At 38.4% G+C, this 27,466-nt stretch overlaps 1 protein-coding gene across 1 annotated transcript; it reads left to right on the top strand.

Moving 5' to 3' along the window:
• Positions 1-677: 677 nt before the first annotated feature.
• On the top strand, positions 678-27,466 carry ABCG31 (pleiotropic drug resistance 3). Its single transcript, XM_090016762.1, has 24 exons — positions 678-1,012; positions 2,273-2,393; positions 2,561-2,649; positions 2,903-2,987; positions 4,062-4,224; positions 6,134-6,210; positions 6,303-6,447; positions 6,909-7,210; positions 7,293-7,574; positions 14,661-14,977; positions 15,091-15,251; positions 15,398-15,501; positions 15,623-15,779; positions 16,394-16,452; positions 16,655-16,759; positions 16,845-17,177; positions 17,289-17,579; positions 17,657-17,740; positions 23,056-23,189; positions 23,311-23,538; positions 23,806-23,977; positions 24,077-24,164; positions 25,384-25,550; positions 25,643-27,466. The coding sequence occupies exons 1-24, from the start codon at positions 678-680 to the stop codon at positions 25,907-25,909; spliced, it is 4,266 nt and encodes a 1,421-aa protein (XP_089872888.1). The 3' UTR covers positions 25,910-27,466.

The following is a 27,466-nucleotide window of genomic DNA, read 5'->3' as shown; positions in this document are numbered from 1 at the left end:
GGTCTGGTATAAATTTTCACAAACTATACCTGGATCCATGTATTAATAGAACCTTTGAGTCCGAACCCGGGTCTTCTTATTTGTCACCATACTTGGACCCTATAGTGTTTGGTCCAGGTCGGGTCCGGGTAAACCCAAACCGTTGACACCCCTACTAAAAACCAACCCATTATTTGAACAGTGAAAGTTTTTAGACTCGATCCGAACCCATAAATCTATCAAAATCAGGTGGTTTGGGTTTAACTGTTCCGGGACACGGTTTAGGTATACCGACCCGGTTACACCCCGGCATGTTAGGTTAGAGAGGGGTATCCAGTTCGGGGTAACAATCCGAACTCAATCGGGTCCATCAATAGAGCCCGCCAAATGCCATTCCCAGTGGTATGACGGTGAGGGGCAATTTAGTAACATTCTTGGGGGGTGGGGTCTTCAAAGTTCAGCGCGCGAAACGCGCTCCCGAGTGATATCCGGTGGGTCCGTGGTCCCCACCCTCCAGGTAAGGCCTTATATTTTCTGTTAGAGATCCTTTCGTTTCCACGTGTAGCGGAAACGACTCTTTACATGCAACGAGCCCTAGAAAAAACAGAAAGAAGAAGGAGCATACAGTACAGGCTTGTGAGGTAGGAAGGAAGGAAGGAGAAGGAGACTAAGAGATCCAGTGGGAGAGAGGGCCCTTGATGGCGGCTCCTGATGGAAGCGAATGGTTTGAGACAGGAAGCGCGCGAGTATCGGAATACTTCTCGCGTCCTTCGAACGCAGAGGTGGTGGCGGAGGACGAAGAAGAGCTGCAATGGGCGGCCATCGAGAGGTTGCCCTCTCTGAAGCGCTCCAGGTTCGCGATCATCAGGCGGAGCCCCTCCGATCGTGAGAAAGACGACGCTCCTTCCGTCGAGACCGTCGATCTGAAGAAGCTCGATCGAACGGGACGGGAGTTCGTCGTGAGGAAGGCTCTTGCCACCAACGAGCAAGATAATTTCCAGCTTTTGTCCGCAATAAAGACTCGCTTGGATACGTACGTGAACATCATCTTCTCTTTTTTTTTTCTTCGATCGTCTTATCTCTTTTTTTATTTGTTTCATCGCCTTTCTTTCTTGCCTAAGAATGCGAGGATCATCGGTGCCGATCATGATCGGTAAGCGTCTATTGATCTTGGCCTTTCATCCGTCCGATTCGTCCAGCCATCCCCATTCATGAGAAGGATAATTTAGGCGACGGTTGGAGCGAAGAGCTCCTACTCTCATATTTTGACGTTAGAAAGAAGGAATGTGGAAAGTCATTATGGCTAGGGAATTAATTAACATATCAAAACAGCCATTGATTAATTAATCGTGAGGACCTTTTTTTGTTATTTGGCTCAAAAAATCAGATTCCCTGCTTGCTAACATGATTTTTTGGCATTAAAAAGAATAGATTTGAATTGATCCGTAATAAAGGATGGAGATATTTGATCTATTGATTGAAGTATAAACGCCCCGATCTGTCAATCTTATATGATTTTATTCTTTTTGGGTTTCCTCCAAGATGCTTCCTGATACGGTGGTACCGGTGACACGGATGAAACCGAAGAGTCGCTTTTGCGTAATCCGGTGCGGTTGTACGAAATTCTGGGGCATATTTAGCAATAAAGAAAAAGATATAGCCTTTTTTGAGAAATACTTTTGTAATATTGTACGTGGCGTGGCAACAGTTCTTTTGAAAGGCAAGCTGGGTTAGTCAGATCCCACCAGTTACTATTCAATGTACCACTGGGTTTTGAACCTGCAACGTCCCACCACAAGGAGACGTGCACTGACAGCTCCTACCGTCGGTGTGGCAGCAGTTTTTTCTAGACTTGTTTTTTCTCTGTTTCCTTTAATTAAAAACATTGCACTTTCGACCACTTTTAGTATTTCTTTTTTTCTTTTTCCCGCGATTATGTCGTCACTGGCGGCATGTTGAAGCTGAAATACAAAATTCGGCCCAGCCCGTCTTTTATTATTTGAATTTTGTCCCTTGATATTTTTATTTGTCTTCTTTGAAGAAGCCTTTTAACCACTTTTAATGCTCGATCTCTGTTTGAACTTTCTAAACTGATTTGATTCCCGCCATCTTCACTAGACATTGGGGTAGACCGTCTTTCGCTACCCTTCTTAGTTCTTGCTTTCTTGTTTGGACTCTGGGTTCCATCGGGGGCACACTCTCCGAAAATTCCAGACAATTGCAGACAGATTCTGACTGGAATTGTGTACGTCTTTTTCTTCTTTTTTCCCCCTCACCTTGAATTCTTGAATAGGGCTGGAATTGTGCTTCCCAAGGTCGAAGTGAGGTTCGAGAATCTGGATGTCTTCGCCAACGTTCATACCGGTGGAAGAGCTCTGCCGACGATTGTGAATTTCGTCCGCGATGCAATTGAGGTAAAAGCCACCGGGACGAATCTTCTTTTCCATATTTAACTGGGGTTTTTGCATTGTTCGCTTGCTGTTTATCTTTTTTTATTACGGATGGCCTGCCTCCCTTATTCTTTTGTTTCATATATTTAATTTTCTTCCCGTTTTTATTCTCTTGATGTATGCTGTTGCAGAAATGCCTCACGACTTTGGGGTTGTCACGCTCTATGAAGCACAAACTTTCTATCCTGAAAGATGTAAGCGGAATCGTCAAGCCAGGCCGGTAAAGACTCTCTCTCTCTCTCTCTGGCCCCCCGGCCGCCGGTTTTCTAACCGAAGAACCTACTGCTAAGAGTCGCGATTTACCATCTGACGTTCTGATTCAATCCCCAATCCCGCTAGTCGACGAGCTTTTTCGTTATTCTTTCAGTGTCCTGACTTTACATGTTTATTTTTTATTTTTAGTTTCATTGTTTGCTGCTGCTGCTGATGTATTATTACTTGATATTTTCTCTTTTGTTGGTCGGAGGGTACAGGATGACGTTACTTTTGGGACCTCCGGGCTCCGGGAAATCGACCTTGCTGATGGCTCTGGCGGGAAAACTCGACGCCAGTCTAAAGGTAAATGTCGTTTTTACACCTTCCTGTTGTTTCATGCAGGCCATTATGTGTTAGTGGGGAGACGGTTGGAATGGAGATGAGAAGGTTAATGGGAGTGGAGTTGTCAACTATCTCCTCATGAAGATGTATTGAAATGGGGAGATCAGAGGCCATTGCCATTCCCATCTCCCAAACTGCTGTTCCCCATTTTCCCTGCCATCTCCCACTCAAATTTGGTTCCTGAAGATCTCTCTCATTTTCCGTTGTCGCCGGACTTGAGTTGACCTCCAGATATCTCATTCTCCACTAGGCATTACCGAGTCCCGTCATGTTTTTGTTTCCTGTGGAAATCGCCGCTTTGGCAAATAAATAGCAAAATGAGGCTGTACAGAAAAAAACAAAGGGTCAGATCTCCATTTTTGTTCGTTTGTATGCTGGCAGTTGCAATGGAAACGGGCACCTGGAAAATGTCAAACCGGTTCACGTGGCAACATAAAAATTTCAGGACATGGGACCTGAGAACTTGTCACCCCATGGCTGACTTTGGAACAGATTTTGGGCAAATTCATTGGAGAAACACTTACCACGCAGCCAACGCATTCGACTTCGATACTAACACAAACTAGATACTGAGTTTAGCTTCACCTTGCTTGGAGTAGAATACTCATCGCCTGTCATACATCAAGACCTTGCGAGTGGTCCGCCATGAAATAGGTTTTGGCGAGAAAACTTTTGGATATGGTTCTCATAATGATTAATGATCCATATGGGCACCTGTTGGCCATCGGAGTATCTTGTGACCTTCCTTTCATCCCTTCCATTACTCAATCCGAACGTTCGGGGTTCTCTCCACAGAAGACAGGCATTCGAGTTTAATATGTCTCGCTGAACTCTCTCTCCCCCCCCCCTCCATGTTTCTTCCCTGTTTGTCCTTCTGCCATTTTTCCCTTGGGAGGAATAAAGGGAAGTTTATTGACAAAGACAATCTACCAGATTTCATACAAAGAACTCCGTTTCTCATGTATCTTGCAACCTCTAAAAGAGGGTGGCAAGTGTGCACTGGCTAGGGGTTGATTTTGCTTTCATTGTTTACAGAGAAGTGGAAATATAACATATAACGGACATACGCTCGAAGACTTCTACCCTCAGCGAACTGCTGCTTACATTAGCCAGACAGACAATCACATTGGGGAACTTACCGTAAGAGAAACTCTAGATTTTGCGGCAAGATGTCAAAATGCGTGTGACAGATTTGCAGGTTCGTATTTTAACGCGAGATTTGCTTGGGTCGGCTTATGATAAATTCTAAAGTCTCCTGAAGCCGCCACTGTTTCCACTTTTTTCGTGTTACACTGTTATATCGCATTTCCTGTAAGATATCGTTTATTTAATTTACAAGAAACCTTTCCTTCATGTACTTGACTGCCTGGATCAAAGGTCGTAGCTTAGGTTTTAACCACCCAAATTATACGAATGCGGAGGCTGATGGTGGAAATGACGCTATTTTAACTGCTCGACTGTTGAGTTAGTGAAAAACTTTCTGCTACAGAAAAAATGACAATATTGCTGAACTGACGTAAATTATTGTGCATGTGTGTGTATGCGTCAATTTGCAGTCATATTTGTATATAACTAAGCTATTGGTTATAATCCATCACCACCATAAATCTCACTTGATAGAGGTGTGCATGGCCCCACTCGCACATATTCCAACCCACATTTTCCAAGTGATTTGCGGTGGAGGTTGAATTTAATTGATGGTCAAGTATATGCACATGACCATAACTGCTCTTTTATGCGTGCCGGTACGGGAGCATTTCATAGTACCATATTATATAGTTGAAAGTTAAAGTAGCGAGCTTATTTACTCTTGCAATGTCAAAATCCGTCATTCTATTGATTCAATGCATTTGCCCTGCTAAAACACCTTGGAGACTGCATCCACTAGGCATATCTACGAAACTTTTTTTTTTGTTTTTTTATGTCAAAGGAACCTCACTGAGAACGGGTCACTTAATGGACCCGCCTCCCCGTGAGGTAAAACTCTGGGTTCAGGACATGACCACCCAGCCTTACGTTCTCCAACTATGATAAAACAGCTGCAGCCGCCAATGAGATTCGATCCTGGGCCTTCAGCTTGACACAGGACCCTCCTGACGTTGCATATCTACAAAACATTTGCAAGCTTTAAAAAATCATTTAGCTAATAGATAGTATTGTACCATCCTGTGTTTGTGTGCCTAGGTGCATCCATTGTGGTACTGAACCATTGTAACTTATGGAAGTACACTCTTGATATCCGTAAATCTAATCTTCAACGGATAACAACAGTTAACCTTTAGCTTTAGCATGTTGATTTACTATTTTCATGTGTTAAAGTTTATTCCAACAGAATCTTCTGGGTCATTTTTAAACTATCCTTGACTTCATAAATTCTGACTGTCGACTTTTTACTATCATGGAAATTGAATCTTATAAGCATACTAAAATAGCAAATAAATCATGCTAAAACATCTATAAGTTAGATATAATATCTGGTGGCTAGATCCAACTCAAGAGAGTGTACTATCATATGGTATCATAATGGATTTTGAATGCAAATGTGTGCGTATGTGTTAACAAGTTTCACCAAATTCCTTTTGATTTGTGAATTGAATGGTATAATTATGCTCTTTCGAAGCTTATTCAGGTTTAGCAAACTAGTGGTCCACTGTCTGATAAACAAGTTACTCTTTTATCAATTAATGATAGCACTGGAAGAACCAGAAGGTCTAGAACTAATATGTGATTTACAATATATGATAAGTTTCTCATCATGTGCCAACAATCTCCTTTTCTTTTTTGTAGTGTTCTATGTGAAGTATTCATCTGGATGCAATATTGATTGGAGAAGCAGTTTAAATTACTTTGTAATCCTGGTCGAGCAAAAATACATATAAAATCCTTCCACTAGCTTAGTTTTTTTTCCCTAACAGCGCATCTGCTCTTTAGCCGAACCATGTCATTTGTTTGCTGTTCTGTGATCTGACACTAAAAATTGTTTTTGGTATCACCTTGCGTTCTAGTTTCAGGCATTGTAGTTTCTAATGGAAATTCAGCTACCAAATGTATCATGATAAGTTCTTCACATTTCCCCAATAACTTTTTCTTTTTCTTGGGGGTTTCAGGATACATGGAAGAACTGGCAAAACTTGAGAAGGAAAAGAATATACGCCCTAGTCCAGAAATAGATGCATTCATGAAGGTTAGGGCTAGAATACTTCTAAAGTAAGAGGGATTCTGTTCCTTAATGTTGTTTTAGTTTCTCTGTTTTCTGAACTGTCTTTTATAATACAGGCATCAGCAATTGGAGGTACAAGAAATAGCCTGGTAACAGACTATGTTTTGAGAGTTCTTGGTCTTGATGTTTGTGCAGATACCCTTGTTGGTAGTGACATGGTCAGAGGCGTTTCTGGTGGTCAGAAGAAGCGAGTTACTACAGGTTGCAGAATCTAAATGATCATTACCGAACTATTCTTTTTGATATGTCATTTTATTTGTGTATGATTGTCATAGCCTAGATAATGTTTTTGAATCATTTTATGTGCCAGTCTGTCACAACAAGATTCTTGATTTTAGAAACACTAATTTAAGACAATTCTGGATGTCTGGGTAGCATATTTATGAATATCATATTGGTATCATTTGTTTACCAACATTTTCCATTTGTGTTTCAGTTTGACAAACTTGCTGCCTTACGGAGTCTCATTTACCTTCATTTTAGACGTAACACATCCTTTGCTTTTTCTTTTCCATTCCCCTTATTCTAAAACGAATAATGATGTCGCTTTGGGTTCTTAAACACTAAATTTCATGGAATTAATAATTTAAGCTGCTGTTTTTTTACTCGGTAATGTACATTAAAGCTGTAAAATCAACTACAGTTTCCTTTGGCAAACTCAGGAGAAATGATAGTTGGGCCAAGAAAAACACTCTTTATGGATGAAATATCTACTGGGCTTGACAGTGCAACAACATTCCAAGTAGTGAAGTGCATTGGAAACTTTGTCCATCAAATGGAGGGCACAGTGCTGATGGCTCTTCTGCAGCCTCCACCTGAGACATTTGATCTGTTTGATGATCTGATTCTACTAGCTGAAGGACAAATTGTTTATCAAGGTCCTCGGGCACACGTCTTGGAGTTTTTTGAATCATTGGGCTTTGCGTTGCCACGAAGGAAGTCAATTGGTGACTTTTTACAAGAGGTAACTATTTGTAGCTGAGAATTTTTTGTGGGTGTTATCCTGCTCAATGCTGGTTTGATTTTTCTTCAATCTCTTTTTTCAGGTAACCTCTAAGAAAGATCAAGCCCAATACTGGTCTGATAGTTCAAAGCCCTATGTATTTGTTTCTGTTTCAGAAATGGTAGAAGCATTTAAGCAATCAGAATTCGGGAAGGGCATACGGACCACTCTTTCCACTTCTTTTGACAGAAAAATGCAACTTTCATCAGCTCTTGCATATACAGAATTTGCTGTTACAAAGTGGGAGCTTTTCAGGGCCTGCTTTTCACGGGAACTACTTCTGATTAGCCGCCATAGTTTCCTCTACATTTTCAGGACATGCCAAGTAGGCTATTTATTCCATCTGCTTTGATGATAAAATGTTGGTACTTGTTTTTGTGTGGCCACTAATTAGTTTTCCTCGCTACGAGAGGCTATTAATTTATGGATTGAAGGGATCCCTATCTCCTACCAGCCTGTGGTTCTGGTTCAAGGCCAATTTGAATATGTTTCTTCAAGAATGTTCTAGTCTGGGAGGAATTCAAGAATCTTGAATTTTGAAGTAGAATACTAACATGTACGGCTCTTAGGAGTGCCAAAAACTATAAAGGGCTTACTTGAGTTAAAATGAAACAAAAGTTCATTGCTGAAAATCTTATTTGTATCTTCAATGAGAAACATGAAAAACTAAAAGTATTCCCTGGATAAAACTAGTCCCATCATGTTTGGCATGTTATATGCATATTCAACCTTCACCTGGAGAGTTGACTTCATTCTTCAAGAGAGCTGGCAAGGGTCACCTGGCTCAATCTCCGAAAGCTCTATTTTCTCTCCATGTATTTTATTGGATCCTAACTCCACGAAAATGAGTCGACACCCTCTAATGTATAGAAAGGACTCATTCTCTCTCTCTCTCTCTCCGCCTCTCCCAGTTGATGGAGTCAATGTAGTTCGTAAAAAGACTCTCTTGATCTTGTTACCACAGTCGATCCCTGCTCAGTCCCATTTAGGAACTAACTCTCCTTTTTCACAATTTTGATAAATTATGTGGTGCCACATAGAGGGAAGAGGTAACCGAGGATGTCTCCTTAGGGGTGGCCATCGGGCCGGGTACTCAGCTCGAATCGGGTTGGGCTTGGGCTGAAAGTTGCAGCCCCATGCTTGAATAATGTTGGGCCAAGGCTCGACAAGACCAATCCGTTAACGGGGTTGGGTCTAAAGGGCCCGGCCTGAGCTCGAGTATGACTGAGTTGAGCCAGAGTTGGGCCTGTCGGGTTCTCAGCCCGGGCCGATGGCCACCCCTATTTCTCATTCTTTGTTCTTTTGAAATAGTTCTTTTATTTTTTACTTAATTACCTCTCTCTCTCCCCTCATATATATAACTATAAATAATATATATACACACACAATTGTGTCCATGTATCTAATTTTTCAAAACCCGTAGTGTGTGACACTAACACGGGTGTCAGTGTCCAAGTAACATAGCCTTTGCACACTGTGGCTATGACAACAACAAGCTCATCCTGCAACCAAAAATGGTCCAAAATATGTTCAAATAATTAATCTCTATAAATAAATAATACATGTATTTAGAAGAAGACAGTTTCTAGATGTACACATTTCTTAGCAATTCAATTAATAATAATCTCATGAGCTTTGTTACTTTTATCGAAAAAGTAATGTGTACCCTCAGCAAAGAGTATTAACATTCCTATATGTTCATGGATAAACTATCAAGAGTATAATAGTATCTAACATCTCCACTTTGGTATAAATTCTTTTCTAGGAGACTGTTCTAAAACCAATGAGGAAAACACAACCAAAATAAAATGATCTTCCAGTAACCCTCTTTGGGTCTGCATGCATCTTTTACGCTTCATAAGCAATTTATCTCTGCATATATTTCATGAAATGCTGCCTTCCAAAAAGATAAAATCTTTCTTGCATTGTTGAATTCTATGTTAGTTCAAGGATTTTTAATGGCTTACAATGAAATGTCTTCTTCAAAAAAATTTCCCGAACATAATTAGTGAATTACAACCCATCTCAATAAGTTTAGTCCGCTTATAAAAAGTGTGACTTCCAACAATGTAGATGGCACTCTTGTTATCACAACATAGTCTTGATGACCCTGTCACGAATGCTCTCATATCTTTAAGGAGACGCTTCAATCATACAATTTCAGTTGTAGTAGTTGTCATAGCTCTATATTCGGTTTTTGTGGAGGCGAGAGATATTTTATGTTGCTTTTTACATTTTCATGAAACTAGAGAATCTCCTAAAAAACACACAAACCAGTAGTTGAGCTTTTGTCATTTAGGTCTCCTCCAAGTCATAATTAAAATAAGCAATTAAATTAAGAAGCGAAGATGAAGATAAAAACAATCCTTTAGAAGCAGAATTTTTCAAGTATCTAATAATACACATCACAACATTCATGTGCACAATGATAGGAGAGTGTTGAAATTGACTGGTCGTGTGAACTGCATGCGCTATATCGGGTCTGTTAATGGTCAAATACATCAATGCTTCAATCATCTGCTAATATAAAGTCAGATCATCTAGAGGTTCTCCATCATCAATCTTTATCTTTGCATTTATCACTTCAGAAGTATCTACTCTTTTGTCGACAATAATTCCAAACCTATCAATAATTTCAGTTGCAAATTTTGATTGAGACATCGGGTACCCTCTAGGGGAATATGCAACTTCAATCCATAAGAAAAATCTCAGAAAGCTAAGGTCAATCATTTCAAAACTTTGTTTAAAAATAAATTTAACTTGATCTACTCCCTGTTTATTTGCTCCAGTTAGGATCATATCATCAACATAAAATAACAAAATAACAATACCTTTAGTAAAATTCTTAACAAACAAAGCAATGTCAGTATAAAGTAACAAAATAACAATACTTGCAGGAAGTATATCCAAGTTTAAGCATAACAGAACTAAAACGATCATACCAAGCTTTTGGAGCTTGTTTAAGACCATACAAAGCCTTTTTAAGGCGTAAAACTTTTCCCTTAGGAACATTATATCCAGGAGGTGGATCCATGTAAACTTCTTTTAAATCGCCATTTAAAAAGACATTTTTAACATCCATTTGATAAATTGGCCACTTCTTAATAGAGGCTATGATTATGAGAATTCTAACAGTAGTCATTACGTGCTACATAAACAAATGTTTCATCATAGTCAATGCCATATTCTTGAGTATATCCTTTGGCGACTAATGTAGGTTTATGTCTCTCTAGAGATCCATCACTTTTAGTATTGACTTTAAAAACCCACCTACATCCTATTGATTTCTTATTGGTTGGTATATCAGACAATTATCAAGTTTGGGATTTTTCTAAGGCTCTAATTTCTTTATTCATAGCATTCTGCCATTCATGATAATCCTTTACTTGATTATATATAGAAGGTTCAAAGTATGAATAAATTTTTGTCAAACAAGTTCTATAGTGAGGTTTGAAAGATTCATATGCCATAAATCTATTTGGGACTTTACGTGTTCTCTCTAAGTGCCTAATTCTTGTGTTTTCTTGTTCTTCTATGCAAGAATAATTTTCTAAAGCACTTAGTTGTTCATTATCTTGTCTTCTTTGATATTGAATGACATTTGAATGATCGTGAGACTCAGTTTCTTGAGATTTATTGCAAGTTATCTCATTAATGTTTTCATTTAGTGGGGATATTTCTAAAAACTTGTATTCACTTTCATCTTTGGACGTGATAGTCTCAAAACCATTTTTTTGTTCTAGAAGTGTGACATTCCTAGAAATATAGCGCTTATTATTTTTAACATTATAATACCTAAACCCTTTTTGGATTTTTAATATCCTAAGAATATACATGGAGTTGCTTTATGAGATAATTTATCATTCTTATGGGTGAGAACAAAGCATCTACACCCAAAAACCCATGGTTTAGGATAATCTGGAGAGACATTATAAATTTTTTATATGGTTTGGACATATTCGACGAAGGCCTAATGATGCTCCAGTTAGAAGGATGGAGAAATGGGAAAATATATTAGTTAAAAGAGGTCGGGGTAGGCCTAGGAAGACATGGATGGAGGTGATAGGAAAGGATATGAATGCTTTGAACCTCACCGAGGACATGGCATTGGATAGAAATGAATGGAGGAGAAGGATTCATGTGGAAGACCCAGAATGATTTTCTTTGTTGGTTCATATCGCCGACCCCAATTGTTTTGGGATGAAGGCGTAGTTGTTGTTGTTGTTGGTGGTGAAATTTTTTTAATTTTTGAAGGTAGCCTATTTATAAGATATACGGAGATAAGAGATGCTTCAGCCCAAAAATATTTGGGGACACTTTTAGATATGAAAAGAGTTCTATTGGTCTCTATTATGTGTTGATGCTTTCTTTCGGCCAATCCATTTTGTTGTGGCATATTAGCACATGACCTTTGATAAAGTATTTCATTTTCTCTTAGATATTGTTGAAAGTCATTAGACATGTATTCACCCCTTGAGTTAAAACGAAAAATAGATATATTGGTTTTTAAGAGATTTGTCACTAACTTATGAAAATTTTTAAAATTCTCAAATACCTCATATTTATGTTTGAGAAAATATATCCAAGTATAGCGGGAGTAATTATCCACAAAAATAACATAATAAGTATATCATCTCTTCGAGGCAACATGGGCAGAATCCCAAATATCAGAATGGATTAATTCAAGCAGTTTAGTAGTAGAGTAAGACATCTCTTCATATGAAATTGATTTCATTTTTGTAAAAATGCAATTGGTACATGAGATTTGTTCATTGTAAAAGATCATCAGATGAGGAATATTGGATAATTTATACATACTAGGGTGTCCTAGTCTTTGATGCCACAAAACTTTATCCAATTTTTGAACATTAAGGCAAAAAGTCTTGATATGGATTTTCAACTGATCCATATAGTACAAGTCTCCATCTCTATGCCCTTCCCCAATTTGCCTCCTGGATTGGAGGTATTAAACATTGGTTAGAAGTGAAGGAGACTTTTCATCCATGATCAATTATTTGAGAAACAAAAGTAAATTTAAATTGAATTTTGAAATAAATCTTATTTGAGGAATACTAAAATTAGGACATTTTTCAAAAAATTTAATTCCACTAATATCAAGAGAGGTTACATCGACAATACAAACATTTCTTTTACTAGTAGAATTTCTATAGTTAGAAAGTATAGATTTATCATGTCATATGAAACAATGCATCTGAGTCTAAAAGCCAAGAAGTTATGCCTGGAGGAGATGAGGAAGAGACGGTGGCACCGGTCATGGATTGTCTTTGGAAAAGAGGTTAATGCTTCCACGAGTTGAGAAAGTGACGTTTGAAATTGTCTTGTTTGAAGAGTCTTGATCAACTTGTAAAATACCAACCAAAGCAACTTTTTTTCCTCTTTGTTCTTGAATTCCAGACAAAATGGTTTGATATGGCCCAGTTCTCTGCAATTATGACAAAAAATACCTTCTCTTTTCCTTCCATCTCCTTTATCCTCATACACACGATTCTTCCTATAGTTATTGTTCTTATAAAAGTGTGGGGGTTTGTGAAACAGCCAACACATTGTCCTTAGCTTCTCTTATTTCATTTTTAGACCTTAATCTAGTCTCTTCCATGCACACTTGAGTTAAACCCTCTTGAATAAGAGGAAGCTCATCTTGTCTACTATGAATGATGTTACTTCTTATTTCTTCAAACTTGGGTCGCAATCCTCTCATAAATTAAAAAAATTGTTCATTGTTTATTTGCTTATTTCTAAGTTGAGCATCATTGGGAGCTTCCTAAACGGGCTCTAACTTAGCCATTTGATCCCACAACTTCTTTAAAGAGCCAAAATACTTTCTAATACTCTTGTCACCTTGTTTACAATTGTATATCTTGTCTTGAAGGTCCCATCTAAATGCAATGTCGCATGGAGTATATGTTTGTTTAATGAAGAGCCATGCTTCATTGACTCTTTCAAACTCCAAAATGGTTTCACATGTATCTTCATTCATACTTCCTATAAATAAGGAAAGTACCTTGGCATGGGCAATTTCTCATTCTTTCAAAGCTTTCTAATAACCTATAAGAGCTTTTTCCTTTTGTTTCTCCTTTGAGGACTTCCTCCTCAATGGTTCCATCCTTTTCTTTAATGGATTTTGTGAGAGTTGTGGTTCTATTGCGGAACCATCAACATACTCCCACAATCCTTTACCAATAAGCATTCTTTTAATGGCGATAGCCTATAAATTGTAGTTGTTTCCATCAAATTTGATTGGGACTACCATCTCTACTTCTTTGTTGGCCATGAAACCAAAGAATACAAAGCAAAAAAGAAGAGAGAGGAAGATGAATAAATACTTGAGCAAACTTTCAACTCCTTTTGTAGCACCAATGTCTCTATGCATTCATAAAAAGATCAATTTTCAAGAAGTTTGGTAGGTACACTTCTCAAGATAAGTCCCGATCTTCACGCCATTTCAAAATATGCTTGAGAAACAATTGAATATCACCAAGTTGTCGATAAGCTCTGATACCATGTCACGAGCTAAAGTATATGCCTTGATGTATCACTTATAGTCAAGAGAATACTTGAGAATATGACCTCTTATAGGTCAACATATGAAAACACAATAATGAGCCACTTACGGGCTGAGAAGACATAAAAATGATCAATATTATTGGAGAATAATCCCTTAAAGAACACATACATGGAGAGGGGGCAGACCCCTTTATATATACAAGAGAAGGCTCATAGAGAGCCGTTGGGACCTACCCAACGGCTAGAATTCTAGTCATTGGATAGGGTTCAAAGACTCTCTACCCAATTCCCAAAAAGCCCTTCAAGGCTGAGAATAAATACAATAAAATAAATAATAAAAACAAAAAGAATAAAATAAAAATACACTTATTTTGAATATACATGAGAAAAGATGAAAATGCCTCTGAATTATATATGTATAGACATACATATGTAAACATATATATGTTTACATTATATGTGTATATATTAGCAGTCATTCCTGTGGTTCTATGATCCGGGGATCTGAAATCCCCTGTATGAAGAAAAGGGAGATTTGATTTGGGCCCCATGCCAAATTCAATGCTTGTATATGAGGTCTGAGGCATTCAAATGCACACTTAGTGACATTATGGTTTGTCAACCCAATGGTTGCGTTCAAGAAAAGGTGAACCTGACAGTTCCTCAAACTTGCTGATGTTCCCTGTTTGTTGCTTAAATGGAAAAAGATAGTTTTATGCTAACTTGTGTCTAACTTAATTATGTGTATCTCATTTATTTGTCTTTTTAGTTTAGACATTTTAAATAAGTTAAATTTATGCGATATGAATTTTGTTTTCTATTATGTTATGTCTAGTATGGCCTTTCATGGTAATGTCTTTCAAATTGATCATTTTGAGTTTCACAGGTCGCCTTTGTAGGGATCGTCACCTGTACTATGTTTCTAAGGACTAGGATCCATCCCACAGATGAGATAAATGGGAACCTCTATCTTTCTTGCTTGTTCTTTGGTTTGGTGCATATGATGTTTAATGGATTTTCTGAGTTGCCTATAATGATATCTCGGCTCCCAGTCTTCTACAAGCAGAGGAATAACTTATTCTATCCAGCGTGGGCATTTTCAATACCAAGTTGGCTATTACGTGTGCCCTACTCTGTCATTGAAGCTGTGATATGGTCATGTGTTGTATACTACACTGTTGGATTTGATCCCAGTGCTGGAAGGTAAACCCTCCATATCACAGTCTATCAACTTATGCTTCCAAGTTCCAAGTACGGTGACTGTCTTTGATATGTTGTTTAACTGATTCAGCAATATCCTGTCTGACATGTTTCAGGTTTTTCCGTTATATGTTTCTACTTTTTGCTATGCACCAAATGGCACTTGGCCTTTTTAGGATGATTGGTGCTACTACCAGGGACATGGTTGTTGCCAACACATTTGGGTCAGCTGCACTACTTGTTATGTTTTTACTGGGTGGATTCATTCTCCCCAAAGGTCATTAGTACATTTTTAGCATTGTTTATTTTTCCTGATTATTACTATTAACAAAGATGTTCATCAGCTTGTTCAGCATTTCCTATACTGGTTAATGTTTCCTTTTTCAATAAATATGTGATTACTGAATCATTTGTGATTTCCAGATGCGATAAAACCGTGGTGGACTTGGGCATTTTGGATATCACCATTATCATATGGCCAACGTGCAATATCAGTAAATGAGTTCAATGCTCCGCGGTGGATGAAGGTTTTCATATTTGAACCTTTGCAATGATTTGCAACATGATTTGTTGTTTCTAAAATTTTCACTTTTACTGGTTATCTCAATTTTAAAATATAGACTTACTGATCTGGTATTTTAAATGTAGAAATCTTCCTATGGGAATGATACTATTGGTCATTATGTTCTTCGATCACATGGACTACCTGAAAGCGGGTACTGGTATTGGCTCGGGGTTGCTGTTCTATTGGCATATTCTGTCCTTTTCAATGTTTTCGTGATACTGGCCTTGAGCTATCTCAAGCGTGAGTTGCAAATGTTGTCTTACTATGTGTGAGCATGTCTTTGTACATAATGTAGATATGCACTTGTTTTAAGGATAATATTTGATCATGTTGTTAGTACCATTTATCTTGTGGGAAATTACAGGTGCAAGCTTTACTTGCTCAATCTATCATGGAGGCATTCAGCATGGTTTGTTCAGTAGGACATGCTTTGGATAAAGTAATTTCTACATACAAAACAATGTTTTTGAGGATAAAATTATGGTGCATTGTGGGCCATTGATTTTTGAAGTCCTTGAAGACCTATATCACATGGACAGGACTAAAAGGGCATGCAACCTGCTAATTTTGTGTGGTTTTCTATTAAGAATGTAAGAGTACATGATATGGGAGCAAATTGGAATAATTCTGCGACATAGTGAAAAACCTGTTTACATTGCAATCGTCCAATCCATATCATGTTTTGTATTAAGCAAGCTATGTATATCAATTTGTATGAGTACTAACAACATGACCAAATACAGTCCCTTTTCTATATGAATACTTTTATAATTGACAATATGTGCTTCTTATTTGCTATTCTTCATGTTCCAGCTTTTTTTTCCCTTAATATCCTACATGCTTGTTGCCCACAGCTCTGGGGAAGGTTCAGGCCATGGTTCCAGAAACTAGTGTAGAGGAAGTTGCCAAAGAGATGAATCTCTCAGGTACTACTTTAAGGATGTCCACAAGAGGTAGTCAGCGTAAATATGACATGCACATTAATTTTTGTTGTCTTCTATTGGGTGGATATAAATAAATGGTTCCATTATATATGTTCATAAGATTCTCACTACTGCTTTTTGTACAAAAATCCAGACGAAACTCATAGATCAAGGTCAGTTTCTGCTGCAAACAGTCATTCCAACAATAAGAAAATTGCAGAGAAAGGCATGATTCTGCCTTTTCAGCCATTATCAATGACTTTTCATAATGTCGATTACTACGTTGATATGCCAAAGGTACAGTTCAACTGATGTATATCATTTCATTCTGCATTTTTTCTTTTTGGTGTCATTACCTGCTGTTTTGTTTCTGGGACATTAGGAAATGATGCAGCAAGGTGTTCCAGAAAATAGATTGCAGCTTCTGTGCAATGTGAGTGGTATATTCAGGCCAGGGGTACTTACTGCTTTAGTTGGTTCAAGTGGGGCTGGGAAAACTACGCTCATGGATGTTCTCGCGGGCAGGAAAACTGGGGGGTATATTAATGGAGATATAAGAATATCTGGGTATCCAAAGGACCAGAAGACTTTTGCAAGGATTTCAGGTTATGTTGAACAGGCGGACATCCATTCTCCTCAAGTGACAGTTGAAGAATCTTTAAGGTTTTCTTCCTGGTTACGTCTGCCTAGGGAAGTCAATAAAGAAAAACGGCTGGTTGGTTGAACTTCAGTTTTTCATTTCTCCCATGTATTTGTTTGCATTTTCTTTCATGAAATTCACCTTTACTTTTTCTGTGGAAATGAGAAAGAACCATGTTTTTTGCAGGAATTTGTTGAAGAAGTGATGAAATTAGTGGAGCTTGATACTCTCCGACATGCTCTGGTGGGTCTCCCAGGAAGTACTGGCTTGTCAACAGAACAAAGAAAGCGCCTCACTATTGCAGTAGAACTAGTTGCAAATCCTTCAATTGTTTTCATGGATGAGCCTACATCTGGGCTAGATGCAAGAGCTGCTGCAATTGTGATGCGTACTGTTAGAAATACGGTTGACACAGGAAGAACTGTGGTTTGCACCATACATCAACCTAGCATTGATATATTTGAAGCATTTGATGAGGTTGGTGTACTTTTGTAGCATTTCTCAGTTCTGGCATTCTGTAGGCCTTTGTCATCTGTGGTGTGGTTGTGATGCAGCTTATTCTTATGAAACGTGGGGGACAAGTAATATATGGTGGCTCTCTAGGGGAGAACTCACACACAATGATTAACTATTTTCAGGTATTATATGTGTTTTTGATTATTTTTTCAAAATTATGTACTTTCATTTTAATAGGCCAATTATGTGTCATAGAAAGAATATATGCTAATTGTATGCCCACTGGCCTTTTGTTTTCTTTTTCATAAGCTAAAAGTTGATGCAACAGGAAGCAGGCTTATATTCATGGCGATCTTTATTATTGGAGGGTTTTGTTGCTATAAATTGGAAACCAAAAAGTGGGCAAGTGCTTATATACAGTCTTATAAGTTTTAAACTGCCCTTGAAAATTAAGACTAGCAGGTTTCCTGTTGATCTCTTTTGGTGAAGAGACACAAAACAATTAGAAATGTAGGATACTTGGCTTCTCGTGTTTGAACAATCTGGCAGTAACAATACACAAATTTATTCAGGTTTTCTGTGGATCTTAAGATCGTGTATACAGAACAAATGCATTACTTGAAAATAATTAAATATAAGGATTTTTTTCCCCTTTTGAAACCATAACAACAGTAGCAACAGATATCACCAACAATGCTTTCCATAGGAATTCATGACAACTTAACAAGAGTCTAGATACTTCTGACCACTCAAATGTGCATCTCCCATCACTTACTTCCTAAGAGCTCCAATACTGGTCGTGCATAGTAACCAGAAGCACCTTAGGTGCCTTTGAAACCATGTTTTTACCGAGTGCAAAGTGTGGCACTTCACCAAAGGTAGAGGAAGTGACACATAATGCATTTCCCTTTAGTGGAAGCACCTTATTTAATGGAAAACAATTACTTATGTAATGGGAAGTGTGCTTCCCACACTTCTCAAATTGCTTCCCCCCTCTCTTCCTACTAGCTTCTCTCTTGTTTACCTCTCGCTTCCTGTAGTTTCTCATTTGTTTACCCATACTTCCTATGCTTTTCATATATTAATATAATAATTTTTTACTATAACAAGCTTGCATGTTGATCTTAATCCTTTCCTACTTGTTTTCATGTTGTTTCCTTCTTGTTTCTATATTGTTTCCTATTTGCTTCCATTTTTTCTTTGTATCGCTTCATACACGTTCCCTTTTTACTTCTCAAATGCTTCCATAATCATATCCGCTTTATGGCTTATACTAATTTTTAATACTCGCTTTCTTGCATCACTTTTCATATCCATTTGGTGTTCTAATAATTATTGATAACACACTTTGACCAGACAATTCATGTCCTAATAAGATTTTATATATATATATATATATATATATATATATATATAGAGAGAGAGAGAGAGAGAGAGAGAGAGAGCATCCAACCAAAGGAAGGTCCAAAATCTACAACTGATGATAATCGACGGCATTCCTTCTCTAATAACCGAGTTTTTCATCGATCGGAATTTACATATTGGACTTTTATCATTCATTTAGTGAGCCACATGTTTTTTATTATGGATTTTTGATGTTTAGATACATTTTTGAAAGCGTTAAAAATCAACAGCCCACAATACTTTGTATTGTAAAGTTTTAAATGCATTGTGAGCCATCGATTTTTCACGTTTCAAAAACCAAGCCTATATGTCATAAAGTCTTTGTGTGAAGCATATTCTTACTAAATAAATTACAAAGAACAAATGTATGAGAACCGATCGATGAGATGCTCAAGCATTAGAGAAGGGGAGCTGTCCAATCGTCATTGGTTGTAGATTTTGGACATTCTTTTGGTTGGATGGTCCCCCTTTCCTATATATATATATATATATATATATATAGAGAGAGAGAGAGAGAGAGAGAGAGAGAGAGAGAGATGGTATATCTCCAAGCCCCTATACTGTATAAGGTACTTTGAGCCACTTTTTCTATAGTTAAGTACACTACTGCTTTGTTATAGTGTGAGAAATGCAAAACAAGATCGAATAATGATTTTTTTGGAGAAAACAGACTACAAGAAGATGACAAATATACATAGTTCATCGCAATATGTGGCTATGTCCATGAGAACACTGGCAAACATATTATCTAGATTATATTTCAAGGTAAAAACAATGCAAAGAGATGTATATAAGGCCTCACTCACAAACCAGTATCTCAAAACAATTGAGTAAAGAATCAAGGATCAAAGTTTTCCGAAAATTCTCTACGCCTCTCATGATGACAAAAGACTACCTTGCTTTTTCCTTTTAACAAAGGTTTTAAAAAGGATCTCTCTCTCTCTCTCTCTCTCTTCTTCTTCTTCCTCCTCCTCTTGGTTTTCCCTCTCTTATCATTTTCCTCCTCTCAAATACAAGCTGCACAAAAGGCAATGGCGCACTAGCAGGAAAAAGAGAATCTTTCACCCAAAAGAGTCTACATTAGAATGGAATTCTTGAAATCCACCATCCTCTAAGGTTCCTAAAAGAAGTCAACTTTCAACTTGCCCAAGACACTCTTAATGAGTCATCTAAAAGAATGTACCCTGCAAGGACATTTTTTTCGCCCAAAATAGGAGGCTTATTTTCAAAATTTAGTTGGCCCACTTCACATCTTAGCTATTCTTCCACTTCCAAAAATTGCACAACTCCCACTTTCCCTATCCTGCTACCCTCTCGTATTCACCCTTGAGTTACATCTGGTTCAAGCTTCTTTTTCATTTTATCACATTTATGTTGTGCTTTGACAAAATTGAAATCCAGGCAAATTTCTTATTTGAGATGAGACTTGCATCCTAGTGGCTCTTACTACACCGAACCATGCATTTCAAATGCAGTACATATGAGACATCATGGTTGATTAGCAAGTTACAATATCCTTCAATTACTGATCTGTTCACCTCTGATATATAGTTCTTATTTCATATGACTATATGAGGCTTGCATGCTAGTTGGGATGCACAATGAGCTGAGCTAGTTTGAGCTTGGCTCGGGCTCAACCTGTTTAAGCTCTGCTCGAGCTTGTTCAAAAAAATAAATGAGCCGAGTTTGAACACAAGTCCAGGCTCGGTGTGGATAAAGGGTCCAACCAAGTTGCTGAGCTCGATTAATCACGAAAAGCTCGATAAGGCTCACATAAAGTTATATATATAATATGTTTGCAAGATAAAACCAGAAAGTCGTTGTTTCTTTAATGGGTAGGGTGTTAGTCTCTTCCTCAAGAGGTGCTGAGTTCTAATTTCGCACCCTATAACTTTTTTCTCTGTAAAAAATCTAAGGGTTTTTAGTATATGTAAATTTTCTAGGTCATAATAAACACAACACACAATTTGGCGTAATGGTGAGGCATTTGTTCACCATCTGGAGAGATTGGGGATTGAATCTTACTTTTGCAGGACCCTTTACCAGTAAAGTCTTTTTGGAACAATGGTCAAGCTCGGCTCGAGCTCGAAATCGAGCCGAGTCTGAACAATGCTGTTTAAGCTTGGCTCCGAGCTCGAGCCAAGCTTGAACACAGACATTTTGAAGTGAGCTGAGTTCGAACAGCCCAGTCTCAGTTCAAACTCGGCTTGTGTGCATGCCTACATGCTATGTCTACGAGTGGACACCAAGCTGGGTGGCCCAAAGGTTGTCTGGTACCCGACCCAGTTTGGGCCTCAGTTTGAGGACCCTTCCCGATATAACCATCTGTCAGAATGACATGATAGGAGAGAAGGAAAGGGAGACACGTCTCTCTCTCTCTCTCTCTCCTTTCTTGGTAAGAGGAAGAATGGAAGTCGAGGAGGTTGGTAAGGTTGGGGGCGACCGGCACAGGTCGGAGAGGCAGGTAAGGGAGGGGCAACCTCTCTCTCTCTCTATTGGATTTTGGGCAATTGCTTTATTGGGTCAGTCGGGCGGGTCACAAACGTTACCACCAAAGCCCGACCCAATAATAATCGGGTTGGGCTTTTGGCGGCTGTTCAGATCCATCGGGCCCGTTAGGCCTTTACGGGCCAGGGCCCATTATCAGGCTGGCTTGCCTGGCCCGACTAGTGTCTCTTTTTCTAACACCAATATATGCACTTGCATAGCAAATAATGAAACATCAGGGTCGATGATCAAGTAGTTTATATCCCGGATGACTGATTCTTGAAAAGCTAAACCAGTCCATCAGTCTTTGAAACTCTTATTTGTCTCCTGATCTGAGCCTGTAAACATATTTGGTTTGCAAAGCTTAATTTCCTTAATCAATATGACTGCCTCTTTCTATGGGTAAAACTAGGGCTGTCAACAGGTCTGATTTGGGTCGGATCTAAGCATTACCGAATCTGAGTTAATCAGATTCAGAGTCGAATGAAAAAACATTAAACCAAATCTGGATCCGACTAGTCTAAAATCTGATATTTACACTTAATCGGATTCGGGTTTTAGTCGGATTCGGATTTCAATGAAAATTTAATATTGAATTCGAATCCGATTTCTAATTGGATCCGGATTTCGCTACTGAATCTGTTTAGTTGGACTCAGATTCAGGTTACATCCAACACGTTGACATCCCTAGGTACAGTTATCTGATATAGAAACTGGCCATTCTTTTCAAGTTTTCCACTGGCAATAGCCTATGAAGATACAGGTATAAAAGTTAACATAGAATAACTTTGTGATATACCTGTCCATTGGATGGTAGTTTATAACCAAAACTGAGGAACATAAGATTCCATGTATTTTACAACTATATCTCATGAAGTCCACACTACTGTACACTAAAGGATGCACTATTTCCCTGAACATGATAATCCAAGCAAAGCATAGGCCATTCAAGGTCGCATTGGCAGGTCTTTTAGCATGTGCTTGAGCTAGAACCCACCACTGTTTGAGCTTGGTTTGCCTTGAGATATTTGTTTGGCTTGAATCATGGTCTGTAGGTACAAGCAACATGCTGACCAACTGAGACAACATATGGGAGGTGAAGATATATTTTTTTCCAATACATGCATTTGCCCACAAGCATGGTCAAATGAACCGAGTGTTGAGTGGCTTGAGCTATGCATCTATTAACATAAGATAGAAAACAGATGAGCTCAGGCATTCAGCCATTTTCCTTTTTTTGAGAAATTAGACATGTCCAGAGAGCTACTAAAATTATAATGATCTTGCATTTTTAGTCATTCTTGTATATCAAATGCCAACTAAGGCATGAAATTTGAGTGGGCTAGCTCGTGATGGCATGAGAAACAAAATTTCTATTGTCAATCTGCATGTTTTTTTATAGAGCTTGTCTCTGTCTTCCTCGTTATACTGCACCTTTCTGCAGCTTCATGTAGATCATATGAATTATACTGCATTTTGCATGGTGTTATCTTATTCAATTCTTAAAACGTTCGTCTGTTAAAAATGCTAATACTGCACTAATCTTTTCAGATAATGTAGTTCTTAGTCTGCTTGCTCACCCATTTGATATATTTCTGATGTCAAGGGTATTGATGGAATTCCTGCAATAACCGATGGTTACAATCCAGCCACCTGGGTGCTGGAGATTACCACTCCGGCATGGGAACATAAAATTGGGCAGGACTTTGCTGCATTATACAGAAACTCCCATCAGTATAGGTGATTATGTTCAATCATATACAGCTAAAATTTCTGAAATCTGACAAGTGCTATATATTTGACTCCTGCATTAAGATACTTGGGATCACCATCACTTAGGGTGTTTAAATCTTTGTACTAGGGAAGTAGAAGGTCTAATTGAAAGCATGAGCACACCTCCTGCTGGTTCAGAGCCCTTGAAGTTTGATTCTGATTTTTCACAATCTAGTTTCACACAATTCAAAATTTGCTTGTGGAAGCAAAATTTAGTGTACTGGAGAAGCCCCAAGTACAATGCTGTGCGATTGTTCTTCAGTTTACTGTGTGCACTGATATTTGGCTCAATATTTTGGAACATTGGCTCGAACAGGTAACTTTTCATTCTAATAGTGCCTTAATCTTGTCTAATTAAAATATTGATTTGATATTGTTCTTGTACAATCTCTCTTGTATGTTGAAGAAAACAATCTGACAGTTGTGTGCTCTTTCGTCCTTCTCACCAAGGAATTCACATTCCTTTGAATGCTAAAGTTTCAATGTTCTTTTGTTCTAATTCCTCCTAACCTTGCTTCATCACATGCTATATGTTTCTTATTAACATTAAAAACTTATAATGTTGTTTCATTATTCTACTTAGGGAAACAACACAAGACCTGTTCAATATTATGGGTTCACTCTATGCTTCTTGCTTATTCCTTGGTGTGAACAATGCTTCTTCAATACAGCCAGTGGTTTCAATTGAGAGAACCGTATATTATAGGGAGAAGGCAAGCGGAATGTATTCTGCTTTTCCGTATGCAGCTGCTCAGGTACAAATTTTATCAACTTTTGAATTGGCAGAAGAATGTGAAAGTGATGATTTTGGAGAAAATGGATTCTGACATCCAATTTTGCATGGTTATGATTAGGGGCTTGTAGAGATTCCGTATATTGCTGTCCAAACAATAATATATGGTGTCATCACATACTACATGATCAATTTTGAGCAGACGGTTGGTAAGATCTTTCAAATACATTTTTGTATCTAGCCATTTTTATGTGTTCCCAAAATTCTGCTCTATTGTTGCTTATCCAGTATCCGAGTGTTGATGGTAAACTTGGATAAATGTTGTGATACTCTTGGATCATTTTTTAACAATTACAACTTGAGTAAGCTACGAAAAGACGTCTCACCATCTATTTATGTATAGACAGCTGCCTTACGTTTTAGTTTTAAAATTCATCCACTTTAGTTTTTGTGATCTGTGAAACACATATATGCCTGGTTCTATCTATATCTATCTATATATATATATATAAATAATTGACCAAGATTTAGCCAAAAATGTCTAAGCTGCCACTAACATTTATTTAAGGTGAGCTACTTGATTAATGAGAGCAAAAAAGGTAATTTCCGACCTAGTTTTAAAAAAAGTAAGGCTGTCAATTATAATGACTTGAAACTTAGGCTATTATGAGTAAACAGGCGATGTCATTCATCTTTTGAAAATTTCTCTGCTATTCACAAATTCAGTATATTGGGACTTTATCAAAGATAGCCTTTAAAATATCCCGACTGTCCCAATATGTTGAAAAAGATCATGTCTATCTATCAATATAATTCTTTGAGATACCATTAGTTTAGTGTTAATTGAAAACTCTTGATTCTGCTTTTCCACAGTCAAGGTTTCAGAAATAATGGAATTTGTTCCATTAAAATGGCAAATGAACTACAGACTGATGACAGCATCTGGGAAATGTACCGAGTTAGAATGCTCATGTGCTGATTAGGTTGATTACATAAAAAGAAAAATTAAACTGAAATCATGGTCATCTTTCAGCTTTCATCACTGGCAATGGTCAAATCTATGTGCATTCCATCAAACATAAACCAAAATATATTCCAACTGGTTGCTAGCATGTCTTAATATGCTTCTTTTTTGAAGTGTGATGCTTACATTTTTGGTTCTCATATTTATGTTGACAACATGTAGGCTTTGCTAAATGACTTTATCAAATTTGAGCTTGCTGAAATCTCGACTGCCTAAACTGGTCGAATCACAGTCCTCTTGAGTCTAACATTAACATTATCGTGGTTGATAAGCAGTCACATCAAAACTTTATAATTTTATCACTATCCCTTATATGAATAAGTAGTGGCTTTTTGGAGTGAAAAGTTTCTTCCGCTACCTTGTAGCAGAGAGGCACGCTAACAAGCTTGCACTTTTTTTTGCAGAAAAGTTTTTTCTCTACCTAGTTTTCATGTTTCTTACCTTCACATACTTCGCATTCTATGGGATGATGGCTGTTGGATTGACACCTTCACAGCACCTGGCAGCGGTTGTATCATCCGCATTCTACTCTTTATGGAATCTTCTTTCTGGTTTCCTTGTGCCAAAATCCGTGAGTGATGCCACCCTTTGAACATTAAATTTCATTATAACAAACACGCCTAACGGTTCATTTTAATTATCCTATATCCAATGTACTTACAGTTCATCCCCGGGTGGTGGATCTGGTTCTACTACATAGACCCTGTGGCGTGGACCCTGCGTGGCATCATAACTTCGCAGCTTGGAGACGTGGAAACCGTGGTGGTGGGCCCTGGCTTCCGCGGGCCTGTAAGGGCCTACCTGGAGGAGACCCTCGGGTACGGGCCTGGCATGATTGGCGTCACAGCTGTCGTGCTCATGGGCTTCATCATCTTATTCTTCACAGCCTTCGCCATGTCGATGAAGATCCTCAACTTTCAGAAGCGTTGAAAATGAATGAAGTTGCTGAAGAAGCTTGGGAGAGGGATATTAATGCAAGGGGGGCGATGCAGATGCTCTATCCGGGTAGGTGGTGTGAATCAAGCATAAGTACATGAAACAAATGCTCTCAACCGGGCTTATGATGAATCACCATACCTCATTGGTTTGGTTTGGTTTGGTTTTCCCTTGTGTCTATGTTTCATCTTCTGATCTGCCCGCAACCCTGGAATAATAGTGTAACGCCCTTTGGGACCTTTTGGATCTTCGATCAGTAAAGGGGAAAAAGAAAAAACTAATTTTTACCGCATTTGTTGATTTGCTGCACTTGATCTGATAGCGAGAATGCGATTAACACATTTGATGCCCGTGGGATGTCATGAATGATTTCACCCCAGCAACTCCAGTCACGATCAACCAGGTGAGAATCATCAATTAGGCACCCGGCTTTCAAGAATTTCCCTTGTGAATCACCGACTGACAGTGAATCCTACCTGCCATTGATTCCGAAGGAGATTGAAAATATCAACTTTGATTCAATTATGGGACGGTGGAGTCCAGGATTCAGCATGTCTCGACTTCCATACAACCGAGCTACTTATCTCTCTAGAAACCAAATCTTTGCAAGGTGTTTTCTAAAAAGGATCAATCAACTCAATCGTAGGCTTTAGCCAAGTCTGTCTTAAACATGACAGGGGCAACCTTACTACCCTTCATATAAGCCACCAGTTCATGAGCCCTAAAGATGATTTCTTGAATGTTCAGACCTTTCAAGAAAGCTCTTTGGTTCTGTGAAATTAAGCGTTGGAGGATGAGAGTCCTGACAACCATTATTTTGGTAATAATTTTATACAAAAAATTACACAAACTAATAGGCCCAAACTTAGACAAGGAATGTGTCAAGAGTTGATACTGGTAAGGATCTTACCTTTGCAAAAGAAATCCTGAATCGCCGCACAGATATCTATAGAAATAACGGACAAAAATGACTTAAAGAAGCTACCAGGGAACCCTTCTGACCCTGAGGCACTTTCTCCATCAAGACCGAAGACTGCCTTGGTCATTTCCTCTGACACGGGCAGGGTTAACGAAACATTTTCCTCCATGGTCACCATAGGCTCAGGGCACCCTTAAAAATGTTGTGATTAATGGGGGGCTCCTAGAGAGCATACGAGCCCTGTCCACCACACATGAACCATCCTCCCTGAAGCCAATGGATTTGTTTACACCGCAGGTTACGATTAACCATCAGATGGAAGAAGTTACTGTTTCGATCCCCAGCATTCAACCAACGACACCTGGACTTTTGTCTCCAATCTTCTTCCTCGAGTATAAGAATATCGGTGAGCTCATCTTAGAGATGGATCTCTTTCGCAATTGCCGCAGCAATACCCTGATCAATCTGAGGTTGCAACTCCTCGATTTCTGATCCTTTCGAGCCTTTAGCCAGCCTACCGCTGCCTTCTTCTATTCACAAAGATGTCTACGAACTGTGGCCAGCTTGATCACCACTCGAAACATAGGGCAACCATGCTCTTCTGACCACTTCATAGCACTCTAGATGAGAGG

Source organism: Nuphar pumila, chromosome 9 (assembly GCF_984573655.1).
Source record: "Nuphar pumila chromosome 9, dmNupPumi1.hap1.1, whole genome shotgun sequence".
NCBI classification, from domain to species: Eukaryota; Viridiplantae; Streptophyta; class Magnoliopsida; order Nymphaeales; family Nymphaeaceae; genus Nuphar; species Nuphar pumila.
The sequence above is the reverse complement of the archived record's forward strand: the minus strand, read 5'-3'. Positions and strand labels throughout refer to the sequence as shown.

What these genes read in the sequence shown, in the direction of transcription:
- ABCG31 (XM_090016762.1), top strand. Translation starts at nt 678, where the DNA reads ATGGCGGCTCCTGATGGAAGCGAATGGTTTGAGACAGGAAGCGCGCGA. An exon ending in ATAAAGACTCGCTTGGATAC is followed by an intron (nt 1,013 to 2,272) that starts GTACGTGAACAT and finishes ATTCTTGAATAG; the next exon opens with GGCTGGAATTGTGCTTCCCA. An exon ending in AGAAACTCCCATCAGTATAG is followed by an intron (nt 23,190 to 23,310) that starts GTGATTATGTTC and finishes TCTTTGTACTAG; the next exon opens with GGAAGTAGAAGGTCTAATTG.